Raw genomic sequence first — 21,888 nt, forward strand, 5'->3', positions numbered from 1 at the left:
CACATGTGTCATCGGCATACGTGGTGAGGATAGTGTTAGGATTGGTTGGAATGTCAGCCTAGCAAAATATTTAATTTTTTTTTTGTCTTTATTGAAATTTACAACTGTATATTTTATTATACATCCAGTAAATTTTATCTCTGTTATAATGGAGTGATACAGGCGTGTATAGAAACTACCCATTGGTTGCTACCATTATCATGGAAGAGAAGGCAAGGTTAGGAACTAGTAGGTTTGAGGGGTTAGGGAATTTATAATGGAAGGAATGATATCGGGTTCGGGCTAGTTCGGTCATATATCGAACATTAAGGATTTTGATATATAGGGAGATGGTCAGGGTTGCGGACAAAAGAGAAACAAAAATAGTTAACAACTATTTAATTTCCAACGTTTCGCCCCACTTTGCAGGGCTTCATCAGGGCTAAAAAGATACAAAATGAAACTATGTTAAGATAAAATGATAGAAATAAAAATACAAAGATATAATGAAAAGAATAAAAAAAAAAAAAAAAAAAAAAAAAAAAAAAAAAAAAAAATAGAAATAAAAATACAAAGATATAATGAAAAGAATAAAAAAAAAAAAAATAATAAAAAAAAAAAAAAAAAAAAAAAGAAAAAAAAAAAAAAAAAAAAAAAAAAAAAAAAAAAAAAAGTAACAAAGGCAAGAGCAATAGTTTCATACAAAAATACGTAAAATATAAAGCTAAAAAAGTACAGGAGATGTAAATAAAACAAAAAAACAATACGGGAAAAAAAAAAATATAAATATATAAATATACAGAGATAAAATAAATGTCATGAAAGAAAAATAAAAAAATAATAATAATAAAAAAAAATGACAATATCAATTATTATATATATATATCAATTTTTACGGTCAACTATACATACATATATATTAAGGATTTTGGATTGTAAGGATTGAATATGAGAGGAATTCGAAGGTTTAGTGGACCCCAAAAGCTCAACTCCATATGTCCAGATTGGCCTTATTACAGTCATATAGATCATTATTTTAATGAATTGGAAGTTTAGACATTTTGTCTAGTAAATGTTGTACTAGTCGGAATCGGATTGGCATTTCAAAATGGGTTTTTCGCATGATTGGTATTAGAGAGATAGGACGGTAGGAGGATGGGTATTCTGGCGGCTTTTGGGATTTGGGAATCATTTTAACTATAGATAATTTCCATGGGTCAGGAAAATATATGGAACGTAGTACGGCGTTATATTTAGGTGAGGAATAGGATGGCTTTCCGAGGAAGAAGTTTTAGAAAGTAGAATGTTATTAGGTCTTGTCTAGGAGCTTTGCTGGTAGGTAATCTTTGAATGATATTAGATATTTCTGAAGGATGACATGCTTTAGGTGGGTGGGCCATATTTATTATTGGAGCGGAATATTTAGTTCTGCTTTAATATATTCAAGGTAAATTGGGTTAAGGACATCAGGGTGTGGAATAAAGGTTTTAGAGAGGTTGTCCGAATGTTTATGATTTTGCTTCATCAGTTCTGGTCCAGGTTTGAGATTCGGTGAGAAGTGGGTGGTTAAATTCTCTGAAATTCAGGAATTTTTTAGTGGTCCTCCATAATGATTTGTCAGTAGTTGTAAAATTTTCAGTAAAGATAATTAAATTTTGTATTTAATGTTTAAACAGCATCACTCAGGCAGGGTCCGGTATCAGAATAAGACGAACTACACAATGGCGACTGGCAATATTGTTGACCCGTTGCTAGGTAAATAATCCCCACTGGCTGTTATTCCTGCATTTAAATATTACAATACAAAGTATAAATACATCTCTATCTTTTAAATTATAAATAAACTTATAACGAAAATAATACAAATAAAAATAAAGTGTAATTAAATTGAATACTACGACTATTTAAAAAATATTTTCTCATTAATAAAACTTGGCGTGATGAAATCGAATAAATTTTGTTTTAGTAATGCTAAAGCTAACTCCTACAGCCCACGAAGTCAGGGGTTTACTATGTTATAAGGCAGTAATGTTTTTAGAACAGCTGTTATGCAAGGTGTTGATTTTTCCAAGATCACGCTCACTCAATATTTAGTTTATGGCACTGGTGGTTTGGATTGTCCTTAGTGGAACAGAGATTCCAATATTAAATTAGAAACAATACTTACCATGATGGAGATTTAATAAATTATGACGATGCTCTGAGGTAGTTGGGAAATTGAGATGAGAGGAAAAGAGAGTCGGGACGGACCTGGTGCATATCAATGTGACCGTGGACGGAACTCGTCGGCAACATCCTCCTCGGTCATTGTACTTGGGAATATCCTCGCTTCTTCCTTCCGACATTTCTGTCTTCAGGAAACAGTTTTTCTTGACCTAATTATAATCGAACAGATAAAACTATTCGTCATAACAGAAGATTTTTAAAAGTGACGGGAGAAAGGAAAAAAATAATAAATTTAAAATAGATATAGATATCACTCCTTCCATTATAAACTCTCTAACCACTCAAACCCCTTAGTTTCTAATCTTGGATCCTCTTCCACTCCTGACAATCCTCCGAGGTGGCTGAAAAGAAGATTGCCACAGGACCAGCTAATGTAAAATGTCATTAGAGTGCTACCAATGAGTAGTTTCTCTACACGCCTTTAACACTTCAAATTTAACTTAGATCAGATTTACTAAATGTATTATAATGTACAGTTGTTAATAGCAATAAATAAATATTTAACAAAAAAAAATATATATATATATATAATATTGAGGGAGTGGGTATATCATTGGTGAGGCCTTGTGCTACTAACTCCAAGGACCCGAGTTCTTGTGAGTTCAGAAGCCCTCCGGAGGCTCTAATAGGGTAAAATGCTTGCGGTCGAGCGCGATGCTGATCAAATCACCTCCTAGCACAACCGTTGGTCTTGTAACAGTGCTTCCTTACAAAGTATTGCACTCCTAGTCCTTTATGGGTTTTACCGGTACAGATTATATTTTTCTTTTGTTTTAATAACAATATACTTCTAATTTTATTCGTTTATGGAATACTATTTACTCAATACATTAATACATGTGAACTTTGTCTTCCTTTTCATTGTCTCTACATTTAATTTATTTTTCCTCTTCGTTTCCGAGTTCACTTAACCAGGTATGTACCGTAAAGTATACCTAATCATTTCGATCGGGTTTAAAACAAGGCGATTCTCTATCACCTATATTATTTAATCTATTGCCAGAATACGTTATTAAAAAGCGGTGCATATCGAAAAAAGGTTTAATTTAAGGTGGTATAATACGGGCGCTCAGGTATTCTGATGATTTGGTATTATTGGGTTTGGACAAGGGAACTATAAAACTAAACACAACTACATAAACTCTAATAAGGAACTAGGGCTCGAAATATATAGGGATAAAACAAAATATATGGTTAGCAGTAGAAATGGGAGCGATTTCGGTGACACAGATATAGGAGGAAAAATTGCATCATTTTTCTCAATACTTTATTTAATTTGAACCTTTCAGTAATCCGAAAACCCTCCCCCTCCCCCTACAGTTCGGATTACTGATTACACTGTTGTATTTTTGATTTTAATTTTAACCTTAGTATTTTAAATATATATTTTTATGATTTTTAGTATAATAGTAACGGAATTAGGGAAAAGAAAGGTGATAAAAAGACTGATATATCTGTACCTGGGTGATTTTTTACTTTTGATGAGACTTTGAAGAAAAAGTTTTTTGCAGCTTGGGATGTCCGGTTGGCTGACGGGCCACTATTCGCTGCGATGCCAGCCCGTAGACTATTCGACAGACCAGTTCACCGTACGGGTAAGCACTGGACTCAGACTTATCTGACTTTATTAAGCATTCGTCAACTTTTTGTAAATATGGCGAAAACAGCTCTTTTGTAATGTTAGAGTGTGGGTAATCTTCTAAGCGGACGTTATAAGTGATAAGGTAAGTATAGTCGTGGGTGACCAGGATATATATGTGATTAATATATTTTTTACTGAGCTTTGAATACATAATTTATGTGATATTACTACTATGAAAATAGAAATGAATTTATCAATATTATATATGTATAAAATCGTATTTATATATTTAGTCAGTCTTAGGTTATATATTTTCAGGATTTCTGATTAACATAAAGTCATCTCATGCTTCCATATGTGGTTTAACCATCATTTATAAGGCAATAACAATTGTAAACAAACTTGAAATAATTATTGACAACTGCTTGCTGGTTTTGTGCTAAGTGTAAAATAAATAAAATATTATATATTCAACTCAAATATTGTTTAAATAGTTTTATTAAATTTATGTTTTATATAATTTCAGTTTTTATTTTTCTAACTTCTGGTTTCATGAACTCTAGATGGTTTTCAGTTCCGTTATTGCAAAGAAAAGAAGATTTCAAGACGAAATAGTCCAGGTAAAAAAATAAACATTAAAAAAAAAAAATGAAAATTTCTAAACTCATGCCAATAAGGAACTAAAACATTTCATAAAAATGTCTATAGTGGAAACATGTTTCTTTGAGAAAAAAAGAAAAATGTGGGGATTTTAATGAAATCCTAATTTTGATAGAAGTCACGCATGTCTTGAGTATTATTTTTTACACTGCATCTAATGAAAACTAAATAAAGACGAAATAACCTCCTTACAAAAGTTATACTTCATTTTTATTTTTCAAGTTTTTCGCTGATTAATAGGAAACTAAAGATTTTTCAGAAGTAAACAACCAAATGACGTTGCCTCTTACACTAAGGGATAAAGTGCGCTTTAAGGTTTTTGAAACTGAAGTATTACGTATAATGTTCGGGCCAAAAAAGGACGAGTTACTCGTAGAATTTAGAAGGCTACACAACGCAGAACTGAGGAAACTCCACCCGGAAAATACTATTCAGGTTATAGTAATAAACAGTGAACCTAGGAGTAAACTTCCGAGGAGTAGACCGAAACGTATGTGGGTGGATTGCGTAGGGAGTGATTTAGTAAATTTTGGTATGGACAGGTGTATCAATTGGTGATATCAGAATCGAACCTTCGGGTTTTCTAAACCATAATAATTATTACTAAACAACCAAATTACTTATAAAATTATAATAAACAAAATTTATCTCAAAATGTGTTACATTACATTTTATTATCGGGTAATCCGTGACGACAAAATAGAGCTGTATGAAGTTATTCAAGCATCAAAGATGTAAATAAAGGATTGAAGTTTTTCTTCAACAATTCTGCATGTTTCAACATCGCAATGATTCCAAATTTAATGTCTTTCACAATGCAACCTGGAGGCTTCATATCAAAAACAGAAAAAAAATGTTTAAAACTAAAGCATTTTACTATGATTAACTATGGATGACAAATTAATCTAGGCAAAATTTCCTGCAAGAGGTGTAATGTTTGTATGTAATGTCGCTAAAGCGCGCTTAAAAAGACTTTTTTCGTTATCTGTAAAAATCGAAGAAAAGAAAAAAAAAAAAAAGATCTTCCAAATCTACTAATTATTCTTCAGCATCAGCATCATATATACATATATATGTATATATATATATATAAATATTTATAGGATACCATATGGCTATAATAAACATATGCATCATTGTTATATGCATATCTACTTACATTATATACATATTTGTCACATTTTTTATTTTGTGTTTTATCTTTTTCCTAGTTGTTTTTATTAGGCCATCTGTTTAGAAACCGATATAACTATAATATAACGATATAACTATAAAAGTTATATAAGCTGAAAGGTTATTTTTATATTTAATGATTTTTTTTTAATAAATTGGAAATTACGTTGTTTATAATTTCCCCCCAAAAAACCATTATTTGGATTATCACTTTTTCTTTTCTCTTCATATTCCATCTGTGTGTTGTACTAAGAACGTTACTTCGGCTCCATAACAGTGCACTCTGTTGGATTTATTTTTTCACTATTTTTTTTTTGCAAAATGGAGGTGGAGTTTAATACATTTAGGAGTTCTGTATATGTTACATTGTTGCATCTGTTTTATAATAATTTATTTATCATTTTAACTTATATTTTAATGAACTTCTACTAGTTTTCTTCTGAAATTATTCCCTTCCCTATATATTATTTTAACGTTCCAAAGATCAACATTTTTTCACATATTATTGTACTTGTTTTTTTAATATTTAGGTTTATTTTTATTCTTACGATGATTAGTATGTTAATAAATTATGTATTTTATACATTATCTACTCTACTTACTATATATTCCAGAATATTTCAGAATTTTAATTTTATAAATCATTCCAACATTTTTATTTTATGTAATGTTTTTTGTCTTTTATGTTATTTGAAAAATTACCAATTTTATTTTCAGGCTTGTATCCGATTTATATTATGGTACATCATAGCTTTTTAATTTACAATATAGATGAACTTTTTTTATATTTTGGGACGTTTATGTTTGTTTTATTAGTATTTGATATTTCTTTACTTAAATTTGTATTCATATTTATTATGCAATTCCACGCTTTATTGTTATACATATTGATTAAAAATAGTATATTTTTTTAAACATATTGATTTTTTATATATTTGTTTTTACTTTTTTTTTTTACTTATTCAATTTGTAATTATATTTATTTTTATGTGATGTGGATTATTTGAAAAATTGTTTATTATAATATCAATAGCCTTTCCCGTAGTCCAATTTCCATTTGTTGTTGCTTATTTTCATGTCCAAATATCTTAATGAATAATTTTTTCTACTTTTTTTTTTTTTGTGAATTTTATCTTTTTATTTTAATTGTTTAGAATACTAAAGAGGTAGATATAAATCTATTATATTTTTATCTACTATACTGCAGAGGTTAAAACATTTCTGAACCAATAGGTAAACGTCCGATGGTTAGACCGAAGCATAGGTGGGTGGATTGCATCAAAACTGACATAAAGACTGTTCTGGTAGATTTAGGTCTGAATTTCGTCATAGGTAGATATATGTAGCCAGTGATGGTTTATATCGGCATTGAACTTTCTGGTTCCCTGTTTCTCTGTTGTTATATGTATTTATATGTAGATAAAAGATGGGTGGGTAAGGATATAAGGCTTAGTAACGAGGATCCCTAAAATGTTAATAAACACTGAACCGACGGGTAAACGTCCGAGGGGTAGACCGAAACGTAGATAGGTGGATTGCGTTAAAAGTGATTTAGTAGAATTAGGTTTGAAGGGGTATCAAATGGAAAGATGTTGGAGATATTTTGAAATAAATAGTTGAGAATAAAAGTGGATCAATTGTTGCTTGTGTTCATAATAAAATTATTATTATTTGTGGTGGTCAATGGCAGGAAAAATTCATTTCCCATTTTTACCGAGAGCTGAAACCATCACATACACATCGTACTGTAATAATATTGGCATAATACGCCAAAAATTAATCAAAATCCAACTTGCATTGGCTAATCGGAAGAGACCTATACTCTTATCTCCCCATAGAACTTTGAACAACTTCCTTAAAAATAAAATTTTTCAAATTTATTCTTAGCTCATAACGCATTTTCTAACTTCGTTTATTCACAAAACTCTGAATTTTTCAGTTTGGTATTGAAATGTTAATAGCACTTAAAGGGAAATATATAGAAAATAAGGGTAAATGTTTTGATTTGATCAAGTTCTTTTACTAAATAACAATAGTAACAACTAATTACCAATAATAAACCGTGACTTTATCATAAAACGATATTAATTGTTTAACACTTTAACATATAATTGAGTCAAGTGTTATTTGTCATATTAAGGACGAATTTTCAAGGGAATACAAAGATCCTTCCAAATGAATACTCCCTGGCTACTCTATCTACAATTTCGTTCCCTATCCATAACTAGTCTATATCTTTATTTTTCAAGTAAATTATTTACTGTGCCATAACTCTAGGCTTTGGAAGAGAAGGTGCAGCCCCCCAGCGATAGAATATAGGCCAATATCGATTCCTCCCGTCTTTCTTTGATTAGTTCTTCTCCCTTCCCCCAACCCCTCTCAGGTTCCAATTTCTTCTTCGCTCGTCGGCATAACAACATCCTCCTTACATTCGTCATCGTGTTTTGCAAAACATGTATATATATATATAACCCTATGCTCCTCAATTCTGTAAGCTCAAAAAATATACTTAGTTTACTTTGACTGATCGTTACTTAGTTATACCTTTCATTCTTTTTTATAATTTTCAACGAAAATGTCGGAGTAAAATTAATTTTCAAGGACTTTTTATATGTATCGCACTTAAGGACTATTAAAATTTTATTTTTCGTCTACTTTCATAAATTTATTTCACTCTTATCTTTGTATTGCTTATTCAATTTTATTTCTCATCATAATGTACTGCGCGGGAGTCTTTTTCGATATAGAGCAGGCTTTTGATCGAGTCTGGCACCCGGGACTGCTTTACAAACTCCGTAAATTCTTACCTCCTACATATTTTCTCATCATCCGTTCCTTTCTTACTAATAGATTATTCCATGTAAACCACAATGGTTCCTATTCATCCCTCTATTTTCAATCCGCTGGTGTTCCTCAAGGTAGTGGTCCCATCCTCTACACCGACTATACCTTATATTGTAAACTGTTTTTAGAGTTCTACTACTGGGTAGTTTCTCTACTTCCTGTATCATATCATTATGTCATTATGATCAAATTTACTTGTAGTATTTTTTATACAGTTGTAAATATCAATAAATAAATAAAATAAAAAATCTCTCATCATGGCCCATATGCTTGGGTTGAAACTTTGGGATTTACAATAGGTAAATTATAATAATTCAGTTAATTGAGATTATTTAGTAAATTATATACAGTGCAGAATGCCATCTAATTGATCCAAAGCTGAAAGTTTAAACAAGTTTAGGTTTCGGTTAATGGAAACAAATGGTTCTCTCTGTGTCACTAAATATCCTCAACCTGATTACTACTCTTACAATGTTCAATCCACTGTTCGTCGTGCAATAACAATGTTCCCCCGGCGCCTCGGCAGCCGGCAAACAGTTTCATTAAGTTGACCAGGGATGGCACCGCGCCAGGATACAACGGGGTCGAATCTTTCGAAATGGGAGGTACTGTCCAAGCCGCAATCTAATAGAGGTAGTCCCTAGGAGTTGGCGAGTTATTGGGGTCTCTTGTTCCCAAAAGAACAAGTCAACATATTATGAATTCCCTAAATCAAATTGATTATTTATTTCCGTCAATTTCTTCTATACATTAAATAAATAATTATTATTTTTTATTTACCATCAGAATATCGTTACTCAGAGAAAAAATACTAAACAGCGGTTTAATGGTGCAAATAAATCAGCCATAATGATATATTAAACAAAATATATTTAATAAAATAGACATTTTCCGTTTTTTAAAATATGTTCCCAAATATAAGAACTAACGATAAAGAGAAGATGGTTGGAGGTTGGGTCTGTAAAGAACACAAATAAGTAAAACTTATTAATTAGTGCCAACGTTTCGACCGAAATTTCAGTCCTTCATCATGCCTAAAAACAAAAAATCAAAACAACAGTAATGAATAAAGGGGAATGCATAATAACTAGACACATAAGAAGATACCATATAATATATTTACATAAGTAGTATTGGAGTAAATTTATAGTGTTATATACAATAATATTGAAACTGAATTTTAATATAGTAATATTATAATTAAGAATGGGAGCCTGATATAGTTCAAGTGATGAAAATTGCAAGACTGAGATGGACAAGACACGTGGTTAGGATGGGCAGTGAGGATCCACCAAGACAATTACTGGCCACTCCATGGTACCAGGAGAAGAGGAAGAACAAACCTGCGATGAGCTGATGGAGTTGCTGCTGATGCAACAAATATGCTGGGGCTTCGGAATTGGATGACGGCTGCAAGGGACCAAGACAATTGGCGGAAGCTGCTGGAGGAGGCCAGGATTCGACACCGGATTGTAGAGCCACGCTAGTAGTAGTAGTATAATTAAGGATGAAAAAAGAAAAAATAAATAAATAAAAATAAAGATAAAGACATGAAAATAAACAATGTAAAAATTGACAATTGTTTAAAATTGAAGTAATATAAAAGAGAAGAGAAAGAAATTTATTCATTCATGCTGCCCAAATACATGGGGTTGCATTTACACAGCATACTCATCAATCCGTGATCAGAGAAATATAAATTACATATTTTTATATGATATAATATAATAGAAAGATAACTTTTTTTTCCACAGTATTCTTTTACAATTAATACCAGTCTACAAACTAAATACAAGTTTTCAATTTACTCCTTTTTTTCTTTCCCTTCTATTTTACAACCCTTATTTCATTTTATCAACAAATTCCCCTATATAACAAATATTAGAATATTAAAAATAATAAAGTAATAAATAAATAAAACAACAAATAAGATATGCGATGCATGCATGCCATCCCTCCTCTGGATAACTCCCCTACTCATTAATTGCCATGCATGTGGTGGTGGATGATTCCCAGGGAGTCAAGTATTATATTCTCTGTCATCCTAGCCACCTCCTGGACATCGACCCCGACCTCCTCCATGAAGCTCCTAGTTGTGCTGGGAATAGTTCCACGGGCTCCGAACCAGAGGCCTCTCACGTTGAAGTCTCGTTCTCCAAAGCCCTCACAGAACTTCTCCTTGAGGAAAGGGATACATTTATCGTAGATTTCCTTCTTTTCCATATCTACCTTATTTGCCTGGTCAAGGTCGTTATTTTCATATTTCACAGTGGGATCCAGAATGATTGCCGACTTCTTAGGAAAAGCAACTATATCCGCATATATAGAAAAACTTATATCTGATTAATTACTGATTAAATATGTAAGAACAATTACTAAAGGAAAGAATTAGATATAAAGTTATAAAAACTAAGAGTAGTTAGTAATATAAATATTACTCTGTTATCTTCTTTTGTGTCTAGTTATCCTATATGTCTTTTTACTCATCACACTCTTGTATTGTATTGTTGTTTTTTTCATAGCCCTGATGAAGGCCTGAAATTCTGGCCGAAACGTTACCACGAGTTTTACTTATTTGTGTTCTTCGCTGTTCGCACTCCTAACCAACTTATTCTGATATATAAATCCATGGTCGACTACTGACTAACCATAAAAAACAAAAATATAATAACAATCAATTATAAGAAAACTATTTTGATATTAACAAAAGCGATTAATGTATATCCTTCAGAGAATCTAAATTAATTTAAAATTTGTTTTTTAAAAAGCGCATCTCAAGAATTATACGGTTCTACCCAAAATTTTTTTTATGATTTAAAAGATTTGTCAATTTATTTGTGACATTCTTATGTCAATTTTTAATTAAAATGTCACTAACCGTTAAAAAAAAAAGTAACTTTAATGAAATTTTGAGAAATAGGAAATGCCTGTTATTGTTTAGTTTCGAAATTTCAAATTTTGTCAAAAAACTTAAAATTAATAATTTGCGAAACTATTATTCTCCCCACTGTTCTTTATGGAAGCTTCGCCTCTTACACTAAGAGTGCCTTAAGCGCGTTAATAATTCCCTTTAAGATTTGCCTATTCATTTGGTTACTATGTTGAAAATAAATATATTGCTATCGAAACCGTTTAAATAGGACCTGAAATACCATTTAATAAAGTTGTTGTATTTACTAAGATAGTCATGAAAAGGTTTATAAAGCTTCCTTAATCATAACGCGCTTCTTTCCATAATCAACTTATTCCTTGGATCTACTCAAAATTCACGTCTTGACAGTCTTCAAGATCCCAATGACGTTTCTATTCCTCATGTCTTCCAAGAAATTCGCCCTTGCTCATCCTATCCTTTCATTAATCCCGGTCACGATCTAAATGTGACATTGTGAAGAGATGGCGGGACTCCTGACTCAGCAACCTCCTTGCCGCAGGAGCTGCCACTCTACTTCTTAGCAACGCGCTGTCAACAACAACTTTTTAGGCTAGCGCAAGGCCTTTTTTTTTTAATTATTCGTCGTAAAGTAACGGTGATAATTTTAGCCTTACGGTATATGCGGTTCTCTTGTGACATGGATGGGATTTTTTTATCACTAACAGGAGAAACTATGCGATGTATAGTTTATAATGTACTCGTTTTTTCAGTGAGGAGGTGAAAAATTGATAGAAGAGATAGAAATCCTAAAGCCGAATTAACGTATTCCCTACTTGCTACAAATCCAAAATCCCTTCGAATTTTTGGTAAACAAAAAAACAACAAACTTCGGTATTGCTGAGAGGTAAACATGGTAAACTTCTGACTTACGTCGGCAATTAATTTGATTTGATCATAAATAGGAAAGAAATAAAGATGAACGCAATAGAAGGAAACGTTAATATCGCCAAAATTGTTTATAGAAGATGAAAAATCATAGGAATGATAGTAAAGAACCTATTAATTCAACTTTCTTCTAGAATTTTTATCAACTACCTGTTAATTTAATGTCTCTATATATCACGTCGATTTTTTCAATTTCAGGCGTTTTTTAAAATATTCCTCGATTTAACTATCTTAAGTCTCCTCTTCCCGTTTCAAGCAAATATTTCAAAAGTGATATTATAGGACCGTGGCTCCCTAGGGGTCTTAGTGGGGCGGGCCGTCCGTGTTGGATTCTCTTTTTTTCATGTTATTATCTCCTCTTGTAAGATTGAGACGAAAAGGAATGATTATAAATTCTAAAAAAAAAAAAGAAAGATTCTGCAAGTTGGAAGAAATAAGGATATACACATATACTGTAATGGAAAGGAATTAGAAGTGGTGACAGACTTCACATACCAGGGAGCAGTGATAGACGGTTCTAGGAAGGTAGATCCAGAAATATCTAATAGGATTAGTAAGGCAAATGCATTTTACTAACAGATAAGTAAACACTGTGGTAGGGAAGAGAGAGAAGTGGGCAAAGATGTCATGCTACACATCCTCAAGCCATTGAGATTGTATGAGATTATTGTATCTGCCACCGACTGGATAGCAGAATCACCGTTGCCGAAATGAAATTTTTGCGAAGGACGGTTGGAAAAACAAGGAGGGACCGACTTCACAATGAAAGGATTCGTCAGGAGTTGCACATAGTCCAACTGAAATAGATCCTGGAATCTCGATAGCTGAAGTGGTTCGGGATGGACAAAAACAGAGATCCTCTAAAAACCATGGGATAAGTCCCAAATGGCAGAATACCTAGGGGCCGCCTTAGGATGTCATATCTCGACTACATTGAGCGACTCTGTAGGGCTAGGGGGATCTCCAACAGGCGAGGAACCTAGTGAGAAATGGGGAAGAGTGGAATTCTTGGCTAAATTCTCCTCTAAGCTGATAGGCACTATAGAGGAAAGCTAAAGAAGAAGAAGGAGATGTAAGAATGTGACATATCGTACATCGGCTAACCAACTCGCTATAATAGTCTGAAAAGTGAGATATGTAAGGTTACCACGAAGGTGCTTTCAATTTCAGGCGCTTTTTAAATACTGCTCGATTTTACTACCTTAATTCTCCTTTTCCCGTATATTTTTGCTATATGAAATAAAAAATAAAAATCCTTACTTTTCGATATCTCATATATAGAATCATAGTCTCATGTATAGGACTTGGTGATTCACGTCAGTCTAGCTTTTGAATGATGTTATATTATTTAAAAATATATAGATTTTTAAAATTATTACGTTGAGCACCGATAGGAATATTGAAGGCGGGTGTAGAAGAGGTCCCTGGTTTGTTATTCTCTCACATATTAAGAATAAAATATAGACGTCAGAATGTATCATAATGGTATTTCATTCATGGCATTAGAATGACCTATTTTGTTCAAAACCGAGTATGTTTGTTCAAACATTTAACAATGTTTAGTAATGATAAATAACACTTTTTGGTATCCAGACTTCTCAGCTCTGGGTATGAATTCCACTATAGAAATAACGTACTTACGAAGAAGTAAACAACTTCAATTGTACTGAAATTATATTTTGAAAAAAGTCATGTGAGGAGAAGATGGTCTGGGTTGTCAGCAAAGACACACAAATGAACAAAACATTTGTGCTGACGTTTTGACCTGAATTTCAGGCCTTCATCAGTGCTGAAAAACAAAACGAGATAACAACCTTAGTTCAGAGAAGAAAAATAATGATAAACAAACTTAGAAATATACATAACAATAAAATAAGAAGATAGTTGTTTCTACTAATATAATATTGTAGAAGTAAGAATTATAAAACAATATTGAAAAAACATACCGTGTTCAATTAAATAAAGATATAAGGAAAGGTGTGGAAGAAATTTTCATTTTCTGAGTAACTGAATTAACATAATAAAATATCTAAAAATAATAAAAAACAATTTTAACCAAAATAAGGAAATGTATGAAAGAACGATATATATGATACAATGGATAAAATATACATAATAATATATATCAGTAAAAGAAATAATGAGCTATAATAAATATAGAACGTCCGGAAAAGCGAATAAGGAAGAAACGAGAGAGAAGAGGGAAAAATGAAAAAATATTTTTAAAATCTAGAGAAAATTTTGACTTGGGCGAAGACGCTGTCAAAAGTGAGTGGGGATCATCTCGTTCGGTAGATAAGGGGGACACAGATCTATTTAAAAAATCAAATATAGTTTATTTTTATACTGATGATAAACATTTTCGTTCAAATTATTTTCAAATTTTCTCCCATCTTTTTTCTCAAAAATATTTGAATAAGTAGCTATTTATCTTACTTCATTTTAAAGTATATTTAATTAACATAGAGGTTCGAATTGTTTATAGAGAGGTCTTTAGCTTCTGTATTTGCAATGAAACGTAATTTATAACAACTGGATATACAACAAGTGTCTGAAAGGATTTTATAGCTACCAATAATTTATTATGTATATTTTTTTTGTCTATTCTATTTTAATCGATTGGAATATCATAACGTACCTCAACATTTGCTGAGTCTTGAATACATTTATGTAAATATTTTCATATATAAAACTTTCAGTGGCTCTAAAACTCGCTTAAGTAAGTCACATACAATAAAAATACTGCTTGGTCTCAGAAGAAGAACTATTGTATCCCTCCAAAGTTAATATTTTTTATTGTAAAGAAAATGTAAAACAAATTTAGGTTGCAGTCACTAACGTTCTTCAACAAACCATCGATTCTTGCAATCTGAATCGATCTTATAAAAACTTGGCCGAAGTTCAATTAACTAAATATCTTGTATCATTGGGTACCTCATATCTCTTAATATTCACTTCAAATATCCTTAAAAATATTTGTATGTGTAAAATGAAATGTTTCTTAAATCTTTACAATATACAAATCATTAGAATGAGATAGAAATTACTACAAAAACACTCTTGAGTTTAAAAATCTTCAAATATTAAATACTCAATTAGTAGACATTTTGAAATGTCTTCCATTTAAGAGATTTTAGTTAGAATTAACAACGAAGCAAACGAACACCTCATCACATTATTTGGCAGATGTACACCGAATGATGCTATCTTCACTGAAAAGCAAAGAGGTACTATATTTAATTATAGAATAGTAATAATTAAAATATCGATTTTTTAAATTGATTAATTTTTTATTGTCATATAATATCTTCATATTTTTTTATGGCAATATAACTCACTCAAACTTGGATAACTAATTTTAGTTTTTAGATGTTTCCATTGTTACAAAAGAGCTGTTTTCAAATGATAAATGACTTTTTGTAGGTTTGTGAAGTATTTTATATGAACTATAAGTGAATTTAATTGGTATATTATAAAATTTTTGAATATTGGATATAATAATTTAATTATTAAATTATAGATTATAAAATTATAATGTTACGACCATTCCATATTTTTAGTTTTGTTCCTCCTGACGTGTGTTATATTTGAAGTATTGCTATGTTGAGGCCATGGAATATAAATATTTTTAACTTTTTTTTTGTTTAATGCTTTTTATAGATGGTCCACGTCTGTTGGTGGTATTACTTCTCTAAGTTCACCGAATTTATGGATACGGTAAGTAAATCGAGTAGCCATTAATTATTGTTAATTAATTACTGTATTAATGTCTTCAATTATTAACAGGTCTATTGCTTATTGCTGTGGCAGTAAAAAGTTCTTTGTCGTTTAGAGCTGTCTTGGACATAAAGTGCCCAATAAATTCTCAAATAAATTTTGCTTATTACAGTATATGTCTCCCCTGTATACCGCTGAAGATATGTTGCTATCAATAACTACGACACACATCGTTCGTTCCGTTATATAAACAACTTGGATAAGTTCCGTTGTAAATCGTAGACGAAGCAATCAAATAAACATGAATAAGAAATACAATTATAGTTAAAGTAAAAGAGAAAGGCTCTTAGCTCTAAACTGCTGGAAAATCTATAAACGCTTCATGGCTGAGTTGTTGCCAACTTATCATTTCGAAAGAACAATTTGAACGGAACATTTTATTTCGTTTTAGCTACTAAAATATGGGTTTGTTTCCTCCGCAGAAATATACATTTGTCGGCTTAAACGTGCCCAGACCATTCGAGTCATTTTTCTAACGTGGCTTTAACGAAGGCAGAACTTATAGAATGTAGAATGCCTCATTATATATTGTATTTAGGTTCGATAAATCGAAGATTTCTATATTATTTGCCCGATTGTAATGAAAATCATCTTCCTTGTTAAAGGACCTTTATTCGAGTATAGGTAGGGGGGGGGAATAAAAAATGGCGGCTGTTTCAAAACATTTTAAAAAATAATTTTTCATTCGGAGCTTTATATCTTTTAAACTACCAACAACACTAGAAAACATAAGAGAACTTTATTTAAAGTAGAGTAAATGTGCTCAAATATGAGCCCTAATAGAGCTATTTACGTTTAATTGTTCTCGAGATATATCTTTTTAAAAAGCAATATTTTTATTAAAAAAATGCACTGAAAGTGAAATTATTTTGAAATATCTCAAAAACCATTCGACGTACAAATGTCTATTAACACTCAAATTAAAGCTAGTTTTATGTGGTATTAAATAGTTCCTGACAATTACCTTAGTTGTTTTCATAATATTTGTTAAAATAAATTGATTTATAGTTGTTGGGACAATAAGTTTGATTTATGAAAAAATATATCTCAAGAACCATTCAATATGCAGATATCTGCCAGTACTCAATTTATAGCTAGTTAAATTTACTGTAAAATAGTTTATAATCTTTGTAGGAGTAGTTTTTTTTATTATATTTGACAAATCAAATTCACAAAATGCTGATTTATGTTGTTCGGATAAAATGTTTGATTTTTGAAAAAATATACCTCTGAAACCATGAGACGTACATTTGTCTGCCAGCACTCAAAATGAACGTAATTGAACTTACTATATATTACTTAATGACACGTATCTTTGTATGGGTAGTAGTTTTTATGATATCCGCATATGAATACAAATTTTCCACATGAAAATTTGTGTAAATAACTATAAACAAATTTATTTTAGCAAATATCATGAAAACTAATACTCCTACGAAGTTAAACTTCTGAACCTTCGTTGTATTCCTAAGTTGTATTGAACTACCTTTAATTTGAGTGCTAATAGACGTCTATACGTCGAATAGTTTTTAAGATGAAGATTTCTCAAAATAAATTAACTTACTACTGTACTATCTTTCAGTACATTTTTTAATGAAATTTTTAAAAAATTAAATATTAATAAATTAAAAATTAAATTAAATTTAATTTTTTTAAAAAGCTATTCCTTGAATACTATTGAACGTAAATAGCTCTATTAGGGCTCACATTTTAGCAAAGTTACTCTACTTTAAATAATGTTCTCTTAGGTTTTTCTGTGTTGTTGGTTGTTTTAAAGATATAAAGGGGGAAAAAAAGAAAAGATATAAATTTAGGATTAAGACAGAAAATATAATTAGATATATATTGATAAATGATGGGAAAACATGAACAATGATATGGAGAAAAAGAATTTTAAAAAATATAAACAGAATGACATAAAGTATATAATTTTACAGAATGGAATTAATAAAATAAAGTTATGAGAGAAGTGGAAAATAAAATGTATGCATAGGTAATTGAATAAGTAGGTAAAATAACATAATTAAGGAAATAAAATAAAAATTAAGTTATATAATGCAAAGAAATATGAATATATCAGTTATTAATAATTTAAAAATTAAAATTATGGAAAGAAAAATAAAATTGAGAGAAAAAAAAATGTATGTAACCATAATAATAAAGAGGCGAACTATAAGTAAAGTTTAACAAAAGAAATGAATAGAAAAAAAATAATAATAAAACAACAATAATAATATATGGTGAACATAACTAATAATGTGGGTATGAAGAATTGAGAAAAGAAGGGGGGAGGTAAAATAAAGATAGGAAAAAAAGAGAATAAAACGAACCTGTTAGCTTGAAATCTAACCGCCAAGTGGTTTCTATGCCGAGAATGGACTAATTCCGAATTAAAAAATACGTTACAAGAAAGACTAACGTGTTTCTAAGAGGAAACGTTACAAATGGGTAAAAAATAAAAAGTAGAAAGTAGAAAATATTTATAGGAGGAAAGCGTGTGAGAGGGTGACGACAAATGGTTTTTGGAAAATGTTAAAAATATATATTACAAGGATGACGAAGTACCGGAAGATGAAATAATCTATGTCGGTTATTCTAGAAGTTTCTTGCCTAAGAACCATTTGACCCGTTAATGTTACCTCTTTGTAATAATTTCCATTATAACCTGTTTCATGTCGACGAAATAAAAAGACTAAGAAGATGGAAATGAAGCAGAGAGCCTTTGACCGCTTGATTGGTTATTCCTCTTCGCTTTTGGTATTCCCGCTGTGTCCTAGCTTCTTCAGCCTTCCTATGTCTTGAATATAACTAGATGTTGAATGAGACTTTGATATAACATTGATGGAATAAAATATATTTCAAGTGGGATGCCTCAATGCAGAACCTCGATTTCGGATATGGGAATTCTTCCTATTGGAATTGGGAGATTTTCATTGATTTTATCTAAAAAGGTCAATATTTCAAACCGAAAATAATTTACCTCTATGTGTATTCCTAGTATTTTATCTTCTAGGATCTAACACTTCGACAGCATGATCATTTTCAAAATTCATTGTACGTACGAAAATTCCAATTGGGCACCATTTTCAAACAGAACAAATGGATGGTAATGAGGAGTTCAGAACCGTTTTTGGGTGACCTTTAACTTTTCTGCTAAATCTGAAAAAAATTCCAATAGTATGGAAGAAAAGTCACGAATGGCAGACGCATGGATTTATTTAATTTGATTTTTTGATTCTAGGTACTTTTGAACGCAATTACTCAAATTTTGAGAGGGTTAATATCTTTTTCTTGTTCCATTAAAATGGTTTATTATTCAAAAAAATTAACTAAAAAATACTGCAGTTATTGAAGGTTTTTGTTTTACATTTATCAGTGTTACTTTTATTTATTTTTATTATTATTATACTAAATTTAGATTAGAAAATAGGTTAGTTTAGGATAGGAATTTAAAAACTATAAACTATATTTTTTTATTCCTTCAACCAAACGAGGTTTTGTTCATCATTAGATTCAATAGATAGAACATGATTCCCATTGAAATAAATTTAGATAAATATCATGGTGAAAATTAATGTTATGCGAGTAGCTTCTTCTCAAACAAGTTCAATGAGAAATGTGATTGTGTTACAGGTTAACTTTGATGAATGAAAACTTTTGCAAAAGATCTTTTTCCAAAGTTAGGCCCTTCGTTCTATTTTATAAAATATAATTATTATTCGTTTTATTTTATTATATTTTATAAAAGATTTGACAATTTAACAATTGCCGACGTCAGATGCTCTCTCGCAATTTCTTGTATAATGTTAAAAATGTTTAATTATTGAAAAATATTTAATCAATTTTAAATTGAAGCAGTAAATAAGAAGGCTTCTTTAAAATCATTTTATCAAGCCCAAAAGATATTTTTATTTGTGTATGGTAACAATGGTAGGTTTGAATTATTTTTACATATATCAATATAAAAAATAAGCGAATGTGAAAGAGACATTATTGATGTCAATGATAAAGTGAAAGTTGTCTTTGTCTATCCTTTAAAAAATTAATGAAAGTTCTTTGGATTCTCACTACTAATTATTGGAGCAAATTTTGGTGCACCCCTTAATCCTACGCTGAACAATTTACCATTTACCCCACGAACATTTGTAATATAACATTTGTCGAAGCTGAATTAGGTATCACAACTTCTGCCACAACTCAAGCTATCATATTTGTTATCACTATGAACTTTAAGAAAAAATAAAAGCCTTATTTCGAGTTCATTATATTTCTTTGTGTATAACTTTTATAAAACTTTGAAATTAGTTTTATAAAAGAACTTTGATAATGTAATAGCAGCATAAGCCAAGATTGTAGCTTTAATAATATTTAGTAATAAAGAATTTTTATTAAGATTCTATTTATTTATTTTTTCAGTTTTTCTTCGTTCTGCGGAAAAAGAATGAACACATATCTACCCTGCACGTGATTCATCATGGCCTCATGCCCATGAGTGTCTGGTTCGGCGTCAAATTCACACCTGGTAAGTTGTGAAATCTGAAAACTGAAATCTCATTTAATATTTCCTTAGTTAATTAATTTCCAACAGCTAAGTAATTTTGGGTCAAAATCAGTCGCCATAAATTTTTAAATCCATCCAAAATTTTATTATTGAAAGAAATTCCTACAATATATTGAGGGAGGGAGACAAAATCTAAAATTTCAAGCGGATTTATCTATTTATAGGAAAATTTTTCGTAGTGTTTCCTGAAATTTGCTCTTCTAAAAAGTTTTGGAAAATTTACCTCTCTAAATAGCGATTATAGGCTATTACTCTTTTGAAATGTCTTTTTTGCTCACAGTTTGAAGTAGACTTAAACATTTCCAAACTTTTTGGGTCTTCAAATTATTAGAAGAGGGATATCAAAATAATTTTCTATTTTCGTTCCTGCAGAATTTGAGATACTTATCCAGCCTTATTAACAAATGTCAGATTTTTATTTGTTAAAAATCTTCAAGTATGTCACCAAATATTCAATAATAATTTTGAAAAATGCAACTTAATTATTAAAATATATAATGTAATGCCCCACACATGGAATTTTTTTTAAATGTTAGTATATTATAACATAAACTCCATAATAGTAAGCTCAGTATGAAATAAAATCTAGCAGCTAAATTAATTAAATGAAAATAGTTTTTACCATAAGCTCAATGAATAAGACGCTGTGCTACTAACTCCTAGGTCCCACATTTGAATCTGGCTGTGGCTGATAATTATTTATTCTGTTACTGTAGCCGTGAGTCAACCCTGTGGGTTCAAAGATTCATCGGTGTCCACTCAGCCACATAGAGTAAGGTACCCTTAATTGGGGAAAATTCTTCATTTATAAATCACCTCCTTGTATAACCGTTGTTCAAGAAACAGTACTTCTTTACAAAGTACTGAACCCTGGACCCATACTGGGATGTAGTAGTACATATTTTCATTTTCTTTACTGTAGTAAATAATAAATTGTCTATAAATAGTAAATAATAAAATTGTTAAGTTGTAAATAATAAAAAAATAATTAAAAAATAGCTAATTAATTAAAATAAGTCTTTTCTACTTCTTTTTAGAGTATTAAGTAAATATCTCATTAAATTAGGTTACTGTTAAGTAAATAGTTCATTCAGTTAATGGGTGATCACAAACTATAAAATATTTTGATTTCTCATTTTTTTTTCATTTAAGGATTTTTTTCCCAAAAAAAGTTGATAAGATTTTTTTTATTAAGTAATTATTGTTATTTCATAATTTTCGCTCAATAATATTTGTTGAAAATTTTCCATTGTAATTGTTTTAAAAAAA

The 21,888-nt window shown here is 30.4% G+C and overlaps 1 protein-coding gene across 5 annotated transcripts in view; it reads left to right on the plus strand.

Moving 5' to 3' along the window:
• Positions 1-21,888, plus strand: part of LOC106680705 (very long chain fatty acid elongase AAEL008004) — a 313,611-nt gene that overhangs the window by 284,848 nt on the left and 6,875 nt on the right. For 4 of the 5 annotated variants that reach the window (XM_067046771.1, XM_067046769.1, XM_067046772.1 and 1 more), the window contains 3 exons: positions 3,717-3,800; positions 15,942-15,998; positions 20,475-20,580. In XM_067046771.1, the coding sequence (XP_066902872.1) occupies positions 3,717-3,800; positions 15,942-15,998; positions 20,475-20,580 (247 nt within the window). The remainder of the gene's footprint in view (positions 1-3,716; positions 3,801-15,941; positions 15,999-20,474; positions 20,581-21,888) is intronic. The other variant, XM_067046773.1, reaches the window with a different exon arrangement.

This window comes from Halyomorpha halys, unplaced genomic scaffold, assembly GCF_000696795.3.
Source record: "Halyomorpha halys isolate HHAL.00 unplaced genomic scaffold, Hhal_1.1 Scaffold281.1, whole genome shotgun sequence".
NCBI classification, from domain to species: Eukaryota; Metazoa; Arthropoda; class Insecta; order Hemiptera; family Pentatomidae; genus Halyomorpha; species Halyomorpha halys.